The following is a 22,647-nucleotide window of genomic DNA, read 5'->3' as shown; positions in this document are numbered from 1 at the left end:
GGCCGCCGGCTGAGGAGGGGGGCCGAACCACCCCCAAAAATTGTCTTGGAAAAAATTGAGAGACTTTTTTTCCCCCTCTCCCCTTCCTCCCAAGAGAACAAGAAAGGGGGATTAAAAAATATATATATATATATAAAAGTTTTCGACTTCTCTCTGCCCCCCTCTCCGTTGCTTTAAATATATTTAAATTCTGAGGGGGGCGCTCAGAAATATTTCTCAGAGCTGAGGCACTAAGATGGCCGCCTTGAAATTATTTTTAAAACAACCCCCCCCCAGCACCGCCACCCCCTCCATGAAGAAAGGGAGAGGGGGGAAAAATCCCCTTTTAAAACAAAATGGCTGGCTTAATATTTCAGTTTTCACCCCCCCATTCTCCTCCCCTGTTACACCCCCATCTCCAAGCCTCTACCCAGAAACCCACAAATTTCTCCCTTTTTTCATAACTGATTAGTGCACAGATTAATAGAGATATTTTCCTTGTGTACTGTGTGTGTGTGAGTGTGTGTGTGAGTGTGTGTGCGCGCGTTGGGGGGGGCATGAAGGATTTCTGCATAAAACAAAAATGGCTGCTCTTTCTAACTCCCCCCCTTTAAAAAAATATTTGAGGGGGGGCATTAATCAGTACTCATGCTCAGTCTGACATCAGCATAAATTGTTAAAGGTTAACTAGTTAGATACTAGTCCAACTAGATTTAAATATTTTTCTTTTCTTTACTAGTCTCTTCCTCCCCACCTCCCTTCTCTTAAAGAAAAGCTTTTTTTTTTTTTTTTCTGAATACTTCAGAAGGGAGTGGTTTGATGTGAAGGTTTTTTTTTTTTTTTCCCCTTCAGGCATTGAAAAGGAAAAGATGAAATATATGTTTATATATAACTCTGTTTCTGCATACCTCACTGGAGTCAAAACGCATTTAATTGTGTACGTATCCTTCAAGTGAGGAGCGGGGCTGGGTTTTTCTCCCCTTTCTTTTAAAAAAGTGACAGAAATTCTAGTGACTTTTGGGGGAGAGATATGAATAGATACGATGATTGAGGTTTTTTTTTTTTTTTTTTTTCAAAGGAGTCCATGTTTGATTCTCCCCTTTGCCCAGGCTTTTTGGTGATTTATAATTGTTGTAAATTCTATCTGCACTCCTTTCTGCTTTACCTCGCCCTCCCATCCCCCCATGGCTCAACGATAAAATTCATCTGACTTGGGAAATTAATTTAGGGATCAGGAGTACAGATTTTTAGAATAAAGAGAAAGAGTCAAGTTGGAGAAATTGTGAAATTGTTTTCTCTTTTTTCCCTTTGCAGTCTATTTCCCTTTTCTCCATGATCTCCGACACTGGTACAGTAGAAGAAACTGAGGTACCGTGAAACAGGAAAGTCTCTGGGACTGAGAAACAGAGGTAGGGGTCCCCCTGGCATTTTCATCCCACTTGCCTGGCCCGTGATGTCCCACCGTACCCCAGTGTTTATCTTAGGAGTGGAGCCGGGAATCGTATGGAAGGTTGGAAAGGAGTCCCAAGGTAGCTCTCTCATCCGGAGATCCAGCTGAGAAGTCCTCTAAAACTTGCCTCTTGAACAGGGCCGGCAAAGGAAAGAGGGCAAAAAGCTCCTTTCTACCCTTTTCCGTCTTTGTCACCTCTCCTAACTCCAGCTTCTTCCCATTCTTCTGATCTCCCTTTGCCCCGTCCTTGCTTCCCCTCCCTTGCCCCGGGGAGCCCTTTCTCTTCTGGGTTATTTCTCTGCCCCTTGAGTGGAGCTACCGTCCCCCCACTCTCCTACAGGCCCAGCAGTGCTCAGGAGCACCTCAGGCGGGAGGGGTAGGTAGGCAGCAGACAGAAAGTAGGAATGAGAGGGAATCCTGTGCCAGCTTTGCTTAGGAGGCTAGAAAATTCTTTATTGATGCACCACCCCCCATACGCACACACTGATGCACTTGACCGAGCCAGGAGCTCTGTCTTTTTCTTAACCCGGTCTTTGGGAGTCTCCCGGCCGCCTCCTGTGTCGGTCCTGTGCCAAGTCTACCTCCTATCCCTCCTCTGTACGGTTCTGTCCTGTTCCTTTTCCGGTCCCTTTGTGCAAGGCCATCTGGGTATCGCCCTCTTTTTGTGGCGGGGCTTCTCTGTATGGGTGACTTTATTTCCTCACTGACACTGACTCCCGGGCCTCCCTCCAGGCTCTCAGGCTCTGTCACCTCTAAGTGACTTTCCACCTCTGTCTTGTTTCTGTTTACTTCTGTCTTCCGGGCTCTGCCTCCATGTGTCTGTCTCTCCTCTCGTGTGCCTGGCTCCCTCCTCTCCCCGGCTCCTCGGTGTGTGTCGGGGAGGAGTGTCCCCACGTGGATGTGGGCCACCCCTGCACACCGGGTGCGTCGCAGCCTGCCTGCCTCGGCGCCCCCTCCCCATGGGCTGTGCACCCCTGCCCGCCCGCCGCCATGTGCCAGGAGCTGCAGGTGCGTCCCTGTCCCCACATTCGTCATTCCTGCAAGTGTGCTTTGCCTGTGGATCTGCTCGTGGGCTCCCTTCTCTCTTCTGTCCACGTCCCCCTCCGCCCACCCACCTCTCCTCTCGTCTCTTCTCTCCCACCGACCTCTCTCACTTTGCCTCCCTGGATCCTGGCTCCCGCCTGCCTCTCTACCTGCTCGTCCTGTTCTGGTGTCTGCCTGCCTGCCTGTCTGCTCCTCCCTGACTGGCTGGCAGCCTCGTTCTCTGGTTGTCTGTCTGCTCTCCTGGCTGTTTGCCCACCGCTCTCTCTCCAGCCATCTGTCTCCCCGCCTGCCTGTCTCTGTCACTTTTTTAGCCTTCGTCTCTTGGTTTGTCTACCTTCCAGGCCCTGCCATGCCTCCCTATCTGGGTTTGCCTCTTATCTTTCTCCTCTCCGTGTTCCTCCCCTTGTGTATGCCTAGTAAGTCCGCAATTTTCTGCTCGCCTCCCCGAGCGTCCGTCTGCTCGCCGGTCCGCCCAGCCTGCTCTGCTGCTGCTGGCCGCCCCCCTGCCCCATCCAGTGCTCGCCTCCTTTTCCTCCGGCTGCACCTCCACTTGGGCTCCACGGAGGTGGCCTCACTACCCCAAAGCTGTCAGCCACTCCCTTGCCCTGACATCTCTGGGCCTTCCTGTCGCACCGCCCGCCTTGCCTTTCCCTACTGCTGGCCTTCACTCGAGGCGGGCCTGCTTCTGCTGTGTCTTATCTCTGGCCTCTGCGATGCTCAGGCCACATCTCCGGCCACATTGGGTCTACATCTCCACCTGCCTTTCTTCTCTCGTCGTCTTGGTGCATCCCTCCACCTTCCAGTCGGTAGCCCACATGCGGCACAAATGGTGTGGGGCGCTAGCGGAGTCCCGGGCCGCGTGAGCCACCCCGTGCCCCTCCCCGCCAGTCCCCTGCCCCTGTCCCTGAGGCAGCCGCCACTTCGTGCTTATTGGACGTCGTGCCAGACGAGGGTCTCCGAGGATCTCAGTCTCCCCACCTCCCCGCCATTTGCTGCCCTTCTTTCTCCTCCTCTCCCAGTCCTGCCCGATGCTTCTTTCTCCGTCCCTTTGTCACTGGGCCTGCCGGTTCTTGTCCCATCTTTTCGCTTCTACTCTAGGGCACCTGTCTTCCTGGCTGACCGGCTGCTCGTGGCTTGCTCATGCTGCCGGGACCTGGGGCGCACCTGTCCCTCCCAGGGGCTTCTCCTCTGTGTAGGGAACTGCCTGCAGAGAACCAAGCGCCATCAGTCCCCTCACGGCCCAGCCATGCATCAGCTGAGACAGGACGTGGGGGCCCCCGAGGACCTGAAAAGTACCATGTCCATCCGTCAGGTGTGGTTACTAAGGGAGCCCACGGGCCCAGCTCGTGTGCATGCAGAGTGCGGGCCTGCCCTGCCTCCCTGGCACGTCTGTGTGCACGTGGCGTGTACAGCCTTCACAGGCCTCTGACTCTCCACCCCTGGGCCCGGGCAACGAGCACGGCCTCCTCCCGATCTGAAACACCGCTTCCTCCTACAACTTTTCTCCCTCTGCCTCCTTCCGGCGGGCACCTTGGGGATGGGGAGGCTCAGTCCTTGGGGGGAACAAAGACACAGCCTCTGTGCGGGTCTCTCCAGGGGGACGACAAGGAAACTTCTGCACAGGACGCACTGCTCTTTCCCTGCCCGCGTTCCTGAACCGCACTGTGGCAGCCCCGGCCTCTGGGCCTCTGGCCCCTTTCCCGCCCGCCCTTTCTCACTTCTCTTTTCTCGGTTCTGTCTTTCCCCTCAACTGTCTGTCTTGGGCTGCATTCGAGCGTCCCTCTGATTGGCCACCTTCCCCCTCTTCTGTCTGATTGGCCTGCATCCCTCCATCACCCCATCTGTCTGCTGGATTCTCCCTGTCTGCCTGCAGTAATGGATGTGATGGCATTTATCCGTCACACAGCCGCGTGCGGCCTCAGACACTGTTGTCACTTTGTCTTCTCTCTCTCCTCGATCTCCTCCTGCCTCGGTCTGTCTGCCTTCTCTTTCTCCCCACACCTGTTTGTCCAGCCGCGTCTCTCCTGGCGCTCTCATCGGCCTCCCTGTCACTCATCCCCCCCACCCCCAGCCTGTCTGTGTGTCCGTCCTTATGCCTTTTATCTGGGCCTGCACGTCTCCCCATCCCTGGCCGCTCCTCTCCCCACCTGCCGGTGTCCACCTCTCCCTGCCTTGTTCCATCCCTCTGTACTTGAAAAACTAAAAATCAGTACAAAATTAAAATGCCATACGACTCACAGCTAGGGGAGGATGGTTTTTGTTTTTACTAAGACCATTAAGGTGAGAACAAGGAACTTAGGCACGCAGCCTGTGAAATGCAAACCAGAAATCAGACGCCCCCCTCCCGCTAAGAAAGAACTAGAAGAAAACTGTGAGGGACTCCTTAACCACAAGAAGATTATTTCCTTAATGCAAAAGCAAGAAACGTACCCAGAGCAAGAGCTTCTAATCTTTTTTGGTTCGTGGAAAGTTATAAGCCTTTGAACAACATGGATTTGAACTGCGCGGGTCCACGTACGTGCAGATTCTTTTCAATAAATATATTGGAAGATATTTTGGAGATGTGCAATAATTTGAAAAAAAAAAACTTGCAGATGTGCTCTATAGCCTAGAAACATCGAAAAAATTAAAAGTATAGGTATTTCACAAGTGCGTAAAATACACACAGGTACGATTTTATCATTTGCTACCTGAAAATATCACGCACATCTTTTTTTTTTTAAGTTCGAACTTATGCACAAAAACACTTAGAGACCACGTGCTGTCTTTTTATTTTTAATGTCTGGTATGAGTAACTCACATCCACTGTGTATAAGGTCTTGAGGGTGTCACGTCCTGTCACGCAGTAGAGGCCAAGGTACTGAGAGATGGTTCGGCTCGTAAACTGGAATCATTAAATACAGAACTGTAGATGTATTTTCCTCATGATTGTCTTAATAGCATTGTATTTTCTTGCAACTCTATTATAAGAATATAGTATATAGTACATCTAACATGCAAAATAGGGGTAACCAACTTTTATGGTGTTGCTGGGGCCTCTGGTCAACCGTAGGCTGTCATTAGTCATGTTGTGGGGGGGGGGTGAGAGTTTTTCCACTGCACAAAGGGTCAGCACCCATAGGCCTCGTGCTGTTCAGGGATTGGTTGGTATATGCAGAATACCACGTATATTTTTATGGTATTAGGAACACCCGGATGTCTACGGACCCCAGGTTAAAACTCCGATGTAGGAACCAGTGACAGCAATTGGTTGGGCACAGTCATGTCCTCATGTCCCTAGGCAGGTCAAAGGACTGAAAAGATCACTCTGTACTCAGTGATTTTCTACTCAAGGAAATGTTAAAGAGGTTCCTAGTTGTCTTTGGAAATATATAGATGAGGGATCATGAAAGTCACATAAATACAGAGGATATTCTAGACTTAATCATGGAATTTTATTTTATTTTATATTTTATTTATTTGTTTGACAGAGAGAGACACAGCCAGAGAAGGAACACAGGCAGGAGGAGTGAGAGGGAAAAGCAGGCCTCCTGCAGAGCAGGGAGCCGGATGTGGGACTCGATCCCAGGACGTTGGGCTCATGACCCAGGCCAGGGACAGTTGCTTAACGACTGAGCCACCCAGGTGTGCCTCATCATGGGACTTCAGAGAGAAGGGTGCCTAGACCAGTGGTTTCCAGATGGCTAAGTAAGCTTGCTGCTTGTCTTTCCCTGGGAAGGTCTGTCTTTTATTTTGAGATTACATGTTTTTCTATAGATTTTTATGTGGCGTAAATAATAGAATATACTATATTATATGTAACAAGTATACGTTACGTGTATATGAATGCTTACAGATTAATAGCGTGTTTGTTTAAAAGGTCCTTTCTAAAAATGAGATTGATCTGCATGGAAGGAAGGCCATCATAGATTTTATGAAGGAAGAGAAAGGAAGACTTTTTATACTTCTGTAAAATTGGAAAGTTTTCCAGCATGTACTTCTTTTATAATCATATGACATATTAACTACCTTTTTAGCAAATAACAGAGATAGGTATATAGGTTTGAGTTTTGTTGTTCTTCACGTACTTAAGAAAAAGTCAGCAACTCCCATGTCGATCACTGACTTTCCGGATTTTTTGTTTGTTTGTTTTTACATTTTGCCGGTTATCAAAATCCAAAAGTCTGGGGATCTACAGCTTTAATCTACCTCTTCTTGATTTCACAAAGAAACTTTGGTTCTTCGTGTATCACATTCATGATTGGCCGTATTTGCATACTGCCCTGTACTGTGGTCTGCTTGCTAGTTTTCTTTAAGTTGTTCACTTTAAGTTAAAGGTCCTTCAGAATTTTTTTTTTAAAGATTTTATTTATTTATTTGACAGAGATCACAGGTAGGCAGAGAGGCAGGCAGAGAGAGAGGAGGAAGCACGCTTCCCGCTGAGCAGAGAGCCTGATGCGGGGCTCCATCCCAGGACCCTGAGATCATGACCTGAGCCGAAGGCAAAGGCTTTAACCCACTGAGCCACCCAGAATTTTTGTTTTAAAAATTTTTGTTTTAAAAATTTAGTATTGGGACACCTGGGTGGCTCAAGTCATTGGGTGTCTGCCTTCAGCTCAGGTCATGATCCCAGGATCCTGGGATCGAGCCCCGCATCGGGCTCCCTGCTTGGCGGGAAGCAGGCTTCCCCCTCTCCCACTTGCCCTGCCTGTTCCCTCTCTCGCCGTGTCTCTGTCAGATAAATAAATAAAATCTAAAAACAAATCAATTAATTAAAAAAAAATAGACCTTGCTAGTCTAGCTACTGTTAAAAAATTAATTAAGTAAGTAAGTAAGTTTATTATTATTTTTTAGTAATCTTTAAACCCAGCATGGGGCTCAAACTCACAGCCCTGAGGTCAAGATTGCATGTTCTATCGACTGAGCCAGCTGGCACCCCAAACACATGTCCTTTAGAAAGTAAATTTCATGTGATTGAGAAACAGTATCTATAAATCCTTGATTTGACGGGGTAATTACTTCCTAATTTATTTTATTTTTTTAATATTTCATTTATTTATTTAAAGGGAGTGCAAGCAGGGTGTGGGGCAAAGGGAGAGAGAGAGAGAAGCAGACTCCCGAGTGAACATGGAGCCCATGAGATCATGACCTGAGCCAAAATCAAGAGTTGGACGCTTAACTGACTGAGCCCCACACACACCCCATTCCTAATTTATTTTAGGCTATAAGTAATTATTAAAACAAAAATCAAGAGGAGCTCCTGGGTGGCTCAGTCAGTTAAGCATCTGCCTTTGGCTCAGGTCATGATCTCAGTCAAGAGCTCCCTCTCCCCCTCTCCTCTGCTTGTGCTCTGTCTCTCTCTCAAATAAAGAAAATATTTATTTAAAAAACTCAATAGATGGGACGCCTGGGTGGCTCAGTTGGTTAAGCAGCTGCCTTCGGCTCAGGTCATGATCCCAGCGTCCTGGGATCGAGTCCCACATCGGGCTCCTTGCTCCGCAGGGAGCCTGCTTCTCCCTCTGACTCTTCCTTCCACTCTGTCTGCCTGTGCTCGCTCCCGCTCGCTCTCTCTCTGACAAATAAATAAATAAAATCTTTAAAAAAAAAAAAAAAAACTCAATAGAAATGAAAACATCTTGCCTGCAGTCAATGGTGTTGAGACCGTGTTGTAGGAAACCTTGCTTCATCTAGTTTTGTGGTAGGGAAATGGGGGCCCACACGTGGAAGGGATTGCCTGAGATCAAGTTGGTTGTTAGGGACAGAACCAGGACATGAGCCTCTACCTTCCAATTTCTAGTCTGCTGATCTTTCTATTACATATGAGATGACTTCTAAGTCAATGAGATGTCCTCAGGTCTTAAAAGAACTAATATGTGAAAGTGATCGCCATATATATAACTTATTTTCTGTAACAACTATATTGTAGAACTGGCAGTAGTCAGCTTAATTGTGTCTAGTACATTTTTAAACTTTTATTTTTAAAGTTATGTGTCTGCCCAGTGTGGGTCTTGAACTCACGACCCTGACTACAGACTAAGCCAGCCAGGCGTCCCTCTAGTATACCTTTAAACATACATGTTTTCTTTTTCTTCTTTTTTCTGTTGAGATTTTATTTCTTTATTAGAGAGAGAGCACAGGTAGGCAGAAGGACAGATGAAGAAGCAGGCTCCCCACTGAGCAGAGAGCCTGATGTGGGGCTCGATCCTGGGACCCTGGGATCACATCCTGAGCTGAAGGCAGAAGCTTTAACCCACTGAACCACCCAGGCGCCCCCCAGAATCCCACTTCTTACCATCTACCCTGAGAAAGTCATCACACTTGTGCATGCACATGAAGTCGCATCCAGAAGGTAACCCGTACAAAGACATCCATTACAGCATTATTTGTGAGAGCAAAAATTGGGAACACCCACATCTCTGATACTAAGGAATAGCTAAATCAACTACCCAGCAGGTAAGAAGTCAGTTACATCTACATGGTAGGATTCTTTCCTATATTACCAAACAGCAGAAAGCAATGTATACATTGTAATATCATTTAGCTTATGTCCAAAGAAACTGAAATCAGTGCTGTATGTTTTTAAAGACACACACACATAGATACGTAAATGCTTTTAAAAATTCTGGACATAATACCTATATCAAATTGATAACAGTGGTTACTTTTGGGAAAGAATAATGAGGGGTATTTAGCTCTATTTAGTATTCTGCATTTTTACATTGAGAAAATATTTATTGTGTGTGTGAACAGGCGCACCTGGGCAGCTCAGTCGGTCGAGCAGGTGACTCTCGGTGTCTGCTCAGGTGTTGATCTCGGGGCCATGAGACCGGGGCCCGTGTCAGGCTCCACGCTCTCTGCGGAGCCTGCTTCTACCACTCCTTCTACGCTCCCTCCCTCACAAATAAAGAAAAAAATCTTTAAAAAAAAAAAAGAATTTTAAGTAGCCTTATGATCACATTAGCATGTGAAACCAAGTGGGACAAAAGGTAGTATAATTTCTCTAAAGAAATTACTCTTCACTTATTTCTAACTCTGGGGAGAAAAATACAGAAGCAAGGTATAATCACAAGGTATAATGTGATGTAAGTATCGTGAGGTTCAAGTTTAAAAAAGAATAGAAGTAGGAAGGGAAGAAAGTATAGAAGATCACAGATATAATATGGTATTGTTGATGAGACAAAAAATATGTAAATATCCATAAAGTTTTTCTAGAAGAATATATGAGAAACTGCGATAGTTACCACTGGGAAGGACAATATTTTCTCTCTGTGCATCTTTTAAAGGAGCCTGGGAATTTTTTAGTGACCAAGGGATTAGCTGGGTGGAGGAAGGAGAGCCATTTGAGTTCAGACATAAACACGCCAAACCGTTAATTAACAATATGGGGTAGTGATCATTGCTATGGGCTGTAAAATCAGAATTGAGAGAAGAGAGATCTTGGTGGGGAGAGGGGGATCACTTAAGACCTTTCCTGCGTAGTTGCATCTGAAATAGGCCCCCAGAAAGCACTAAGATTTACAGCAGATAGGAGGAAGAAAGGCGGTCTATGTCGATTAAGAAAGTACTTAGCAGGGGCGCCTGGGTGGCTCAGTGGGTTAAGCCTCTGTCTTCGGCTCAGGTCATGGTCTCAGAGTCCTGGGATCGAGCCCCGCATCTGGCTCTCTGCTCAGAAGGGAGCCTGCTTCCCCCCTCTCTCTGCCTTCCTCTCTGCCTCCTTGTGATCTCTCTCTGTGTCAAATAATAAAATCTTTAAAAGAAAGAAAATACTTAGCAAGTAGTGTGTTGACCCCATCTGGCTAGGGTGGTTAGGTCTTAATAGAAAGTTCTAGTAGATGTTGGTAGCTCTTGAAAGGGTAAGAACTGTTGGTTCATCAAGTAAAGAGTAGGGGCCAGACCCTTGGAGGAACTTTGAAGAATGGCGGGAGCGAAGAGAAGCCAAAGGGAAAACAAGTTGCTAGAATGGTAGGAGCGCCAGATAGGGATACTATGCTGGAATGAGGAGACAGCTTCTGGAAGCAAGCATGATGGGTACCGCGGGATGCTTCGTAGAGGGCAAGAAAGGCGCCAACTGACACTCCTCGAATCGGACACGCAGAGTTGCCACGTGACCCAGAGACTTCTGTCTTAGGGGGAAACGAAATACAAAAAGGCTGTATATCATTTTCTGCTTCTGCTAGAGGTCGGAATAGATCAATTCATAGAGGCAGAAAACAGTAGCATTTGCCCCAACTTCACGGGAGAAGACCTTGGGGAATGAGTACTAATGGGTCGGAGTTTATTTTTGTAGTGACAAAAACACTCCGCAATGAGGGAGTGGGGATAACTGCACAGTCTTGTAAACCTTCTGCCAAAAGTTCGGGGGGCGCCTGGGTGGCTCAGTCAGTGAAGCGTCTGCCTTGGGATCAAGTCATGATGCCGGCGTCCTGGGGTCAAACCCTGTGTCCAGCTCCCTGCTCAGCAGGGAGCCTGCTTCTCCCTCTCCCACTCCCCCTGCTTGTGATCCCTCTCTCACTCTGTCAAATAAATAATTTAAGAAATAAAATAAAAACTTTTGAACACTGTAAAATCATGAACTTAATGGGATATAAATTATATCTCAGCTTCTTTTTTTTTTTTTTTAAGTGCAAACCGGGAAATGTATTCTCTTTGGCAGTGTGACTTTTTTTTTTTTTTTAAGATTTTGGTTTTTTGTTTTTTTTTTCAAGATTTTATTCATTTTTAGAGAGAGTGCACGAGCGGTGGGGAGGGGTAGAGGAAGAGGGAGAGAATCTCAGGCAGATTCCCCGCTGAGCGTGGAGCCGGAAACAGGGCTCGATCCTACGACCCTGGGATCATGACCTGAGCCAAAACCAAAAGTCAAGATCCTCAGCCCATTGAGCCACCTACATGCCCCAGATTTTAATTTTTTTTTTTTAAGTAATCCAACACGGACTTAAACCCACAACCCCAAGGCCAAGAGTCCCACACTCCACGACCGAGCCAGCAGGCGCCCCAACAGCTGGTCACCCTTCAAGGTAGTTTTGATGAGAGAGTCAGATAAAGCAACGAAAGATTATGAGAAACCATTAAAATGTTACTTGTGGAGGTTTTTAATTGAAAATTTTTGATCTGTTATTGAGAACTATTCCAGTCTCCCAAGAATAGATGTGACATGTATCAGCCACGAAGAATATTCCAGGGGACATGTGACTCCATCGTCTGTAAAAACAGACTTGTAACAACAGTAATGTTTTTTAAAGCCTTGTCTGACCTGTACACCTGTATACCGCTTTTTAAAAAAATTTGTGTTTAAATGCCAGTGTAGGGGGGCGCCTGGGTGGCTCAGTGGGTTAAAGCCTCTGCCTTCGGCTCAGGTCACGATCCCAGGGTCCTGGGATCGAGCCCCAAGTCAGGCTCTCTGCTCTGCAGGGAGCCTGCTTCCTCCTCTTTCTGCCTGCCTTTCTGCCTACTTGTGATCTCTGTCTGTCAGATAAATAAATAAAATCTTTGAAAAAAATTAAAATAAAATAAATGCCAGTGTAGTTAACATATGGTGTTATATTAGTGTCAGAAGTCGAGGTCCGTGATTATAGTTGCATAGAACACCACCCAGTGCTCGTCTCATCACGTGCCCTCCTTTGTGCCCGTCACCCAATGACCCAGCCCCCCACCCCCTGCCCTGCAGCAACCCTCAGTGGGTTCCCTATGATTAAGAGTCTCTTAGGATTTATCTCCCTCTGCGATTTCGTCCCATTTTTTCCCTCCCTTCCCCTATGACCCTCTGTTTTGTTTCTTAAATCCACGTATGAGTGAGATCATGAGGCAGAGTCTGTATCTGACTGCTTTCACTTAGCATTATCCCTTCTAGCTCCATCCATGTCCTCACCAATGGCAAGATTTCATTTCATTTTTTCTGGCTGAGTAATATTCCTGTGTGTGTGTGTGTGTGTGTGTGTGTGTGTGTACCATGTCTTTATCTGTTTGTGTACCAATGAACACCTTCTGTGTTCCGTAATTGCGCTGTCATAGATAATGCCGCTATAAACATCAGGATGCGTGGATCCCCGTGAATTCAAATTTTTGCGTCCTTTGGGTAAATACCAAGTAGTGAGATTGCCGGGTCATAGGGTAGCTCTATTTCTAAGTTCTTGAAGAACCTCCATGCTGTTCTGCAGAGTGGCTGCCCCAGCTTGCCTTCCAGCAAGAGCGCAGGCAGGCTCCCCTTTCTCCACATCCTCGCCAACACCCGTCCTTTCCTGACTTGATACCTACATACTCTCCTCGATTCACTGATTAACCTTTTCCCCATTAACAAAATGGCACGAGCAAATGCTCCCGATGTGATTTCATTTTGGTTTTTGTTCGCTCGCTTGGGGGTTTTTCAGGTGTACGTTTTGGGTTTGTGCGAATGTGTACTCCTGTGTGAACACCATTCCGGTAAAGATACAATGGATTTCCAGCACCCCAGAACTTTCCAGTGTCTTTCTGGTCTGTGCCCCTCCTAAAGACAACCACCGTTGTAAGTCCTACCCTCGTTCCCTTTTAACAACTTACAATCTGATGTGAGTCGCATAAAGCAGTAGAAAATCATACCTGCAGTATAATTGCAACCACGTGGGAAAATACTAGGAGGATGTGGTTAAGACATTAATACGGGTTTCTGCTGAGTGATAGGAATAACAGCGATTTTGTTTTGCATCTTTACACTTGCCTACCTGGAATTTTCTGTGAAGGGCCCATGTTCTACAACGAAAAATAAAACGAAGCTTAAAAAATTTTAACTTAAAAGACATACGGGAAGAGAAAGGATAGGAGATGACATCAAATATTTGGCCACAAAGTTCGGTACGTTTACAGTAATGTGGCAAATAAGTCTAGAGACCATACATACGTAAAGGAATCTATTTTTCTTTCTTTTTTAAATTTAATTTAATTTTGTTTATTTGAGAGGGAGAGAGCGCATGAGCAGGGGGAGGGGCAGAGGGTGAGGGAGAAGCAGGCTCCCCGGACCCGGGGATCGTGACCTGAGCTGAAGGCAGATACTTACCGGACAGAGCCATCCAGGTGCCCCAAAGGAATATGTTTCCCCATCTCCGGGGTTGACTCCAGGTCCCCAGTCGTGGGGGGGTCTGGAGCTTCCGCAGCCTGGCTGGGCCCCCCGACACTTCTCCTTCTGGCCACATGTGCTCACCCTGGTCCTGTCCCTTGTTCACTGAAGGGCACCTGCCCTTGACTCCCTAACCGGAGACCTTCTCCGCCCCTCCCACCTCTGTACTTAACCTCTTCTGAAGTTCTAGATTCAAGCCCCCTGCTTTACTTACAACTTTCTGTCTCTCCTGCTCTCATCTCTGCTGTTCTTGGACCCATAAGACACTCTAATGCTTTCACCGTCCATTATCCCTGTCCAGCTGAGAGCCCATGCTCGGTCATTTCGGCCACTGTCTTGCCAGGGGTCTCCGTGCCCTGTCCTCGACTTCCTCCCGCACACCTCGAACCATGGCCACTTCTGCTACCTCTTTATACCCGGCATGCACAGTGCAGCCCAGGGACCCCGCCTCCCCCCGTCCCTGCTCAGAAATCCTTTGCCCTAACCTCGCCGCCTTTCCATTCCCCATGGTGACTTTTCCCAACCTTCTTCCTCTAGGAGGAAACCTTATCCTCGCCTTCCAGGAGCCAGATCACCAGATGAGGGCTCCCTGGAAACAGCCACACCCAGACACTGAGCCTGTGGGCTTCCCTCCTTCCTCCTGTTGGTCCATCTGAAGCTGGTCCCGGGAGGGGGAGGAGGGCGCAGGGCTCTGCCTCCCACCCCCGCTGCCTTCTTGGGGCCTAAGGGTTCATCGAGACCCTTACCGCTCCTTCAACTTGCTCCTTCTCAACCACGTCTCCTTCTCTTTAAAAGAAGTCCTCTGGGGGCACCTGGGTGGCTCAGTGGGTTGAGCCTCGGCCTTCGGCTCAGGTCATGATCCCAGAGACCAGGGATCGAGCCCCACATCGGGCTCTCCGCTCAGCAGGGAGCCTGCTTCCCCCTCTCTCTCTGCCTGCCTCTCTGTCTACTTGTGATCTCTGCCTGTCAAATAAATAAATAAAATCTTAAAAAAAAAAAAAAAAGAAGAAGAAGTCCTCTGGACCCCCGCCACCCCCCACTGCCCCCCACCTCCCTGTGCCCACCGACAGCCGCACTTCCTGAAGGAACGACCTGCCTCCCTGTCCGGTGGCCTCGCATCTCAGTTTGTTGGCACCCGCTGCCACCAGGCGACCCTCAGCCCCCAGGCTGCCAATACAGAAGCTATTTCTGAGCCCTTCCCTTGCCACCCCCTTCTTGAAATAGTCCTCGCGTGGCTTTTGTGATCTCACATCTGCTTACACTTCTATTGCTGGCTTTTCGTGAAATCCATCCCCTTGCTCTTGGTTGCGGAGGAAGCTCGAAGCCTCAAATCACTGGTCTTTCTCTTTTCCGATCCGTTCAGACCCGCACCGCTGGTCAGGGAAGCTGAGGGGTCCTGCACGAAACGGCCAAAAGCAACCCCTTCCCCGCTTTCGACATCGCCTTTTAACGGTGTCTTCGTACTGCTCCACTGGCCAGCCAGCTGGAAATGCCATCTAGTGCCAAGCCAGCTGTTTGAGCAGGATTGCCCTGACACCTTCCCCGGCTGATTGTCTTTCAGATTATAGATTTGTCACGGTCAATGCCAACCCCAGGCTGGCTCCCTCCTGCCCCTTGGCTGGGCTTGGGCCTTTTTGCCATCTAGCTTTCCAGACAATGAGAGTCATTTGGGGGTTTTGTTGTTGTTGTTGTTTTGTTTTGTTTTGTTTTTTGTTTTTTTAAGATTTACTTATACTTTAGAGAGAGAGAGCACGCATGTGCGTGAGCAGGGAGGGGGCAGAAGGAGAGAGACACGGGGACGTGTGTGACACAGGGTCCTGAGGGCCTCCCTCCCAGGGCTGTCGGGATCAGGGAAGCTACCTTGCAGAGAGCGCCGGCTGTAAGATGCGCGGCAGTTGGAAACTGTCACCCTAAAGCACCCCGTCTACGGTGAGCATTTCTCACCGTGCAGAGATTCACATAGTGAGACTGAAGGCGAGAGGATTTGCAGCCTGGGGTACGAACAGCACTTCCCCTGAAGGAGCTAAGGGCTGCCTGTAGCTTCTCCTGCTCCCAACAGTTGGCCCCATTTCCAGACTCTTCCCCGGGGCCAGACAGTGGGTTGTCATCCTCGTCTCCTCCCTCTGCCCCGCATCGGCCCCCACGTAGTCATGGAGCTGGGCGATTCTGTCTTCACTCCGGTCTCCCTTCCCTCACCCCCACGGCCCTGAGCTTAGTCCCCACCACCTCCATCCCTCTCCAGACCGTCCCTAATTTTCTCTCCTCCCGTCCCTTCTTTTGACATTGTAAGCAAGTCATCACTTTATAATGCAGTTCTGACTGTGCCATTCTCCCTAGAATACCCGTAACCCCGGAGCGGTTCAAAGGATGAATTTTAGAGCCCAACAAACAAACCAAAGGCAGGTTCGGAAAGCCGCAGCAGACCTGGTCTGGCTTCCACACCCCTCACTGCCCACCCTCCCTGGCCTCTGTCTCTTACCCTAAATTCTGCCCTATGTATGCTGTTTATTCTTTGCGGGCAGCCTTCTGTCCTCTCCTGCTCCTCCCTCGACTTCGGCTCTCAGCTGCTGGTGATGCCTCTCCCAGATGCCCTCACTGATCTCCCCAGATGTGCCTCATCTTAGCCTTTTTGTAGCATTTATCACCTCTTTGAGTGACTGCCCTGGGCTGAGCACCAAGGGAGGGAGGTGCGGGGCTGTCGGCCCCCTGGAGCTTCAAGTCTATGAAGGGAGGAGAGGGACACTAGACTGAATTACACTAAATACATCCATTGCATTGAGAGAGAGAGAAGGAATGTTTGACATGGCTGGAGGGGTCTGGAGGAGGTGACACTGAGCAGAGCCTCTAGGGGACAGGAGCTGGGGCGAGCCAAGAGCAGGGGGTGGAGTGTTCGGGACAGTGGGGGTGGGGGGGGAAAGGCCTTGCCAGAAGGGAGCCTGGGGGGTTTCAGAAGATCTCGCATCCAGCCCGGGTTTACTACAACGTAACTCTGACCCCTTCCCTCTGAGCAGCGTGGCGTAGTCCCCCTGAATGGGAAGCTGGCTTCCTCCTGCTTGTCCAGAGCTCGTGCTCTAGCATCCCGCCCCCACCCCAAGGAGGAAGGTCACGCTGCCTCATGGGGGGAGCACACAGAGAGATGCCCATGGCCAACAGCACCTGGGGGGCGGTGCCCCTGAGCCACTTTGCAGGTGAATCCTGCAGCTCCACATGCCACTGGCCTGGTTCTCCACGACCCTGCCCACATCCCAGGTCCATTAGCAAAATAAAGATCGGGGCCATTTGAAGGCTCCCAAGTCTTGGGCTGGCTTTGAGCAGCAGCCACGCGCAGCTGGACCGGCCGGCGTTCTGTGTGTGTCCAGCAGCGGGTGGCAGGTGGCGCAGCTTGGTGGCTAAGTGGGCAGCCCTCACCAGGCCTTGGTTGGGAGCCCAACGCGGCTACTCACCGCCTATTTGTGTGACCTTTGGCAAGTCAGTTCGTCTCTCTCTGCTTCCGTGTCCTTCGCTGCACAGTGTGCACAAAACAGTGTTTCCGTTTGTTGTGACGGCGGATGATGGAGTAAGTGACGAACGCAGGCAATACAGACCGGCACTGGCAGCGTCGGGACAAGCCTCGGGGCATCAGACTGTGGCTCTGTGGAGTGGCTCTGTTTCTGGTTTTAGAGCAGGTGCATGCGTGCGCGTGCACGTCTCTGTGCTTGTCTCTGCGCGTGCATGCGCACGTGTCTGCCGCGTCCGCTTTCAGTCCCATGTGCTGTGGTACTGTCTCTGCATTCACAGTTTATCCCACGAGACGGCCGAGCCCAGGGCCCGACTCTCACTCCTGCATCCCCAGGACCCAAAGCAGGCCCGCACGCGATGCGCGTGACGACTGTGTGGTTAATGAGTGCGCGCGCAGCGCTTGCACAAGGCGTGTGAAGACACCCCCAGTCCCGACCGGCTCCCGACCCGCTGTAGGGTCCCTCCACAGCGGCCCCTCACTTTGTCGTGCGCGTCAACAGAAAATACACTGTCCCTCCTCCCTCACAGCCAAGGGTCCTTTGCTACCTGCGTCCTCTCAGATGTGCTTGGGGGTCGGCCAAGGACCGCTGGAAAAATACTGAAGCTTCACCAGGCAACTGCTTAATAGCGGGCAGCGGTAGAATAGACAGCTCAATGAGACAGAACGTGCGCTTGCTTTAGGATGTCTTTTTTTTTTTTTAAGATTTTATTTATTTATTTGACAGACAGAGATCACAAGAAGGCAGGCAGAGAGAGAGGGAAGCAGGCTCCCCGCTGAGTAGAGAGCCGGATGCGGGGCTCTATCCCAGGATCCTGAGAACATGATCTGAGCCGAAGGCAGACACTTAACCCACTGAACCACCCAGGCGCCCCTAGAATGAGTCTTATTTTACTTGTCACTTCGTCCTTCCATTCATCGCCGTTTCTTACGGGCCAGTGTGCTTCGCGTCAGTCCTCATACTCAGCAGAAGGAGACGCTGAGGCAGTTGAGTTAGTGTGAGACCTGGGGCATCCACTTGTGACTTGCTCTGAGGGTGGAAACCTTTTCCAGACCCAGACTTACTCCGTGGCCCGGTACTGTCTTCATTCAACTTTCACGTGTGTGGGTTTTATCCCATGACAGCAGGCCGCCCCTGCAAGGACCTGAGGGTCTTGACTCTCCTCAGCGATCCATGCTCGCCAGGACCACGGCTCGTGGGAAATCTCAGCCAGCTGAGTCCCTTGACGTCGCTGTGGTTGACTGAGGACAGGCCTGTCACTCCGCCTATCACTGCACCCCGCTGCAGAACGGAGGTCACCACAAGAGGACTTGGAACCTACGCTCCTGTGCTGTTGACTTTCTAGATTTCTGACGAGGCGTTATTTACATTCTCTTCCTGCAAAGAGCTGGCCTTGGATGTGTAGGGAACAGGGGAATGTCTTGTGAAAAGCTTCGCGTGTGCACACACACACACACCGATAAGTATCATTAAGGGAGTGTACCGTATCCTCGTTGAAATGTGCGCTCTGTATTCCTTCCACAGCTCTGTGCATCGCCCTAAACACACCCGCACCTGTCATCAGAGCCCCCTACCTGTGCCACCCGCTGGGTTTTATCCCTCAAACTGGACTCCTTTCCTGCTTGTGGATAAAACCTAGAATGTGGCCTAAGGCTAATGAAACAGTAGCCACGTGGTGTTTCCTTTTTTTGGGTCCTTTCCTCCCACCCGTCCATTTCAGGGAACCACGTTTGATTGCCTCCTCTTTAGAGCTTGGGTGGGGTTTCCCTCCCTTGCCCCCCTGTGGACCCCCCCAACCTGCCTCTGTGGGCTATGACAGCCACCTGGTGGCCATATAGGGGAATGGCAGGTGGATTCCCCCCAAAAGGGAAAGAGGGGAAGGCCTCTATTGTGTGGTCTTCCTTCTGAGGGAATGGGGACAGGGAAGCCTGTGATAGCGTGGGAACCAGATGTCCTGCTTCTCTGTCTCATCTTGCCTCCCAGGACACAATGTCCCATCCACACTCGTTCTTATGGACAGATGAATTCACTCAACAGTGGAGGACATTCCATCAAAATTTATTGAGCAGCCGCTGTGTGCCCAACACTGGGAATACGGCGGTGACCAAGATGGACATAGGCTCTGCCCTCATGAGCTTAGAGTCCAGCCACCAGCCAGCCGATCACATCCGAAATCTTAAAATTTACACTGAATTAGTACTCTGAAATAAGTGTGATGCTAAGAGACAATCTAATAGAAAACACTGCTTTCTACACCAAGGAGTCAGAAGAGCTCCCAAGGAAAAAGCATGTAGGGTCAGCTAGTTGGGGGATGGCAGGAAGCGTGTGAGGCAGAGGGAACAGTATGTGTGAGGACTCTGGGGCAGGGAGACACTTCGTGGGCTGCGAGACAGCCCGTGTGGCTGGGACACAGGGAACAGGAGAGGCATTGGCAGGGGAGGGGGCACCTGCTGGTTTGTGCAACATCTCTGGATGGACGGGACTTTGTTCCCGAAGCACCTGGGACACACTGAAGACTCCGAAGGAAGGAAAGTCAGATGCCTGGGTTTGGTTCTCAGCGCTCACTCGGGCTGCTGCATGGGGGGCAGACATGGAAGTGGGAGGCTGGTGGGAACGTGTGCATGGCAGTCCAGCCAAGCGGTAATGACGGCCAAGAGGAAGAGGATGCGTCCCAGAGGCACTGTGGAGCTGGGGTCTATTGGAGAGTGACCAGGGTGCGAGGAGAGGGGGGCATTTCCAGCAGGAGGCGCTGCGGTGGGAGAGACTGGGGGTGCAGGTGCTGGGGCAGTTTGGGCAGACCGGAGGCTGGTGCTGGAGCAGCAGCATAGCTTGGGTTCTCCAGTCATGTCAGTGTCACTGAGAGGACAAGATACACTTGAGACCACTGCAGAGCTGACTGCACATCAGAAACCTTCTGTGAATTCACGGCCTCTTGTATCACATGGGCCCGAGTGGAAGCCCTCAGTCTCCCGTGATTCAGAAAGTGCTGAGGCCGGGACATGTCTCCACCTCTGGCCATGCCTTTCCTGGCCAGCCTCTCCGAAAACGCCTGGGCAGCGGGCCCAGTGCTTCCTCTCCCCTGCCTGGGCCCTGGTGCCCACCCCACACCCGCCCCCTCCCTCCTGCCCCATTCTGGCCAGGCAGGCCCATGCACCTCTCTCCTTCTCTCTCTCTTCTGTCATCCTCATTCCCCTCCCTCACTGGGGTTAAAGGAGACGAACCCAGCCACTCTGTCCGCAAAGGTGGCTGTCTTTTGCGACCAGCCTAAGACGGGGAGAGGTTCTCTACATGCACGGGAAGAACATCAGCTTCAGATTTAGACTTGAGTTTGCACCCTGGCCACTAACTAGTGTGCCTTCCTGCCACTAAATCTTGCCAAGCTTTGGGAGTTCCCTCTACTTGCTGGATGGGAGGCTGCCCAGGGTCATCAATAGTTTACTAAAGCCAAATACGGAAATAATCTTCTAAGCTTTAAAAAGAAGTCTAAAAGCCGTGTAAAATTGTGGCGATGGCGCCCATCTCTCAGAGTAGATGTATGTAAAAGGGTGTATGAGGCACGTACCATAAGCTCCGGACTGAATTACCAACTACCCCTTCACTTCCTTTCTTCTCTTTGGGGTTTCAACTATCAAGTCCAGAAGGCAGATCGCCAGTTCCGTATGGCCAGCGATGGACACTTCCTGTTCCTCTCTGTGGCAGTCCCATCCTCCTGCAGCCGTCCCCATTCCCATCACTGCCATGAAACTTCTCCCATCCCTCATCCCCGTGTAGGACTCCTCCCTCTCTGACCGTCAGAAAGTTCTGCCTAAGCTCTGGCTGTCTCCCTAATCCAAAATACCTCATCTTCTCGTGTCACTCCTGAGAATGAATGAATATGCTTCTAGCATTCTCCCTAACTTTGAGCTAATCACAGTGGGCCTGGGAAGTAGGACCTGTACGCTTCAGAGGGACACAGGAACCACAGGCCAGTTCGCCGAGTGGAGTGGAGGTCTGTCCCACACTCCACCCCGCCCCCTTCCAGGGCACAGAAACAGCCAAACTCAAAATACATCCTGAGTCTACATATGCTTTCAGCTCCACTCCTACAGCTCTGTAAGGTCATCATTGAAGTAGAGCAGAATGGCAGGAGTGTAGAGGGCACCGTCCATGTTGAGAGAGTCAAATTCTTCACCCTCATCCCGGATCCCGTTCTCTTCCAGGGTGAAATCCATGTTCAGTTTCTTGCCCTCGTACTTCCATGTATAGCTGGCCGCGTGTGCGTTGTAGGGGAGATAGCGGTGCAGGATCTCCCACATGGACTCCTCGGCCCCCACCTGCAGAACATGATAGTGCCCCCCGCCAAGGATTCTGGATGGGACACACACAGGTGCGTGTGGGCCCCAAGCCAAGGCCAGGAGTACAGATGGTAGTGCTGGGACCAGCGTGCCTCCCTTGGCAGCCTACCCCAAATGAAGCCGGATAGCGAGCCTGCAGTAAATAGCCCCAAAGTGTCACCTGTCTCTGTGGCAACCACTTCTAACAAAAGGATGGCCCTGAAGGGTCAAAGTCACTGCCCCCTTTCCCCATCCCTTCCTCAGAGAACATTAATAAGAGTCCGACTGCAAATGCTACCCAAAACACAGCTCCCACTGGTTACAGAGAGGCGATGGCCTAAAGATCTCCGAGGTTCGCTGGGACGCCCGGTTCTCACCTCCAGCGTGTGCTCCTGCGACGTGAGCGTGTTAATGATGCGGATGTTGCGGGTCTTGGCAGACAGCCGCCCCACCTCATAATGCACCCCCTGCCACCAGGGCTTCCCGAAATCATTGGCCCAGTCTGAACGCGGCAGCTGCGGCGGGACGTGCAGGAAGCGGCCCCGGGGGGTGCGGTATCTCAGGGTGCCGGTCAGCGGGTCGACGTGCTTGCGGATCTTTAAAGCAGCGATCGGGGGAGATCGATCACCCCCGACCTCCGGCTCCAGCCAGCTCCCCCCTTTCCCCCCGCCCCGTCCCGCGCTCCCGCGGCCCGATTCCGCCCTCCCACCCCGGGCTCCGGCAGGACTCACGTCTCGGGTCTTCGCGTCGAACCAGTGGCTTATGTCCTGGCCCGCAACTTCTATGATGGGTTTTAGCAGCAGGTCTCCTGGGAAGGAGCAGCCGCCGTCAGTGCCAGCAGCCCAAGGACTGGGCACCCGCCCCCGACCGCCCGACGCACACCCTGACCCTGGCGCAAGGCGCGGCCCTGACCCTTGTACTTGCGAGCCAGCGGCGTCAGGTCGTACACGGATCCCAGGTACGACACCCACAGGTCTTCCGGCACGTTGTGCTGGGCCACCTCGGCTGGCGTGAAATAGCGACGCTGGAAAAACTCCAAGTCCGGCCCCTCCACAAGGCCTCGGCGCGGCATGGCTCTTGCACTACCGGCCACCCGCATCTCTGGTCGCTTCATCGCCCCTCAGCACGCACTCGCTCATTCACGGCATCTTTCCCCGGGCTAGAGCGTGGGTCCGCTGACATGGAAACCATTGTCCCTCTCCGGCTGCCGTCTACTGAGATCGGACGTGGCCGAGGGGCGGGGGTGGAGGGCGGGAGCTGTGCGCGCTCACGGGAAATGTAGTGTGAGTCTGGCTTTCA

The 22,647-nt window shown here is 50.9% G+C and overlaps 2 protein-coding genes across 2 annotated transcripts; one reads left to right on the top strand and one right to left on the bottom strand.

The window, feature by feature from the left end:
* The first annotated feature begins 2,536 nt into the window (after positions 1-2,536).
* On the top strand, positions 2,537-4,354 carry LOC116578342. The gene is made up of 2 exons (XM_032322549.1): positions 2,537-3,265; positions 3,338-4,354. The coding sequence occupies exons 1-2, from the start codon at positions 2,823-2,825 to the stop codon at positions 3,900-3,902; spliced, it is 1,008 nt and encodes a 335-aa protein (XP_032178440.1). The 5' UTR covers positions 2,537-2,822; the 3' UTR covers positions 3,903-4,354.
* A 13,486-nt stretch (positions 4,355-17,840) lies between these two features.
* LOC116578341 (cytochrome b5 domain-containing protein 1) lies at positions 17,841-22,520 on the bottom strand. Its single transcript, XM_032322548.1, has 4 exons — positions 22,261-22,520; positions 22,080-22,156; positions 21,726-21,944; positions 17,841-21,348 (listed from the first exon to the last, which is right to left on the bottom strand). The coding sequence occupies exons 1-4, from the start codon at positions 22,460-22,462 to the stop codon at positions 21,118-21,120; spliced, it is 729 nt and encodes a 242-aa protein (XP_032178439.1). The 5' UTR covers positions 22,463-22,520; the 3' UTR covers positions 17,841-21,117.
* Between the last annotated feature and the right edge of the window lie 127 nt (positions 22,521-22,647).

Source organism: Mustela erminea, chromosome 18, assembly GCF_009829155.1.
Source record: "Mustela erminea isolate mMusErm1 chromosome 18, mMusErm1.Pri, whole genome shotgun sequence".
NCBI lineage: Eukaryota > Metazoa > Chordata > Mammalia > Carnivora > Mustelidae > Mustela > Mustela erminea.
Note: the sequence above shows the minus strand (reverse complement) of the source record. Positions and strands in the feature narration are given on the sequence as shown.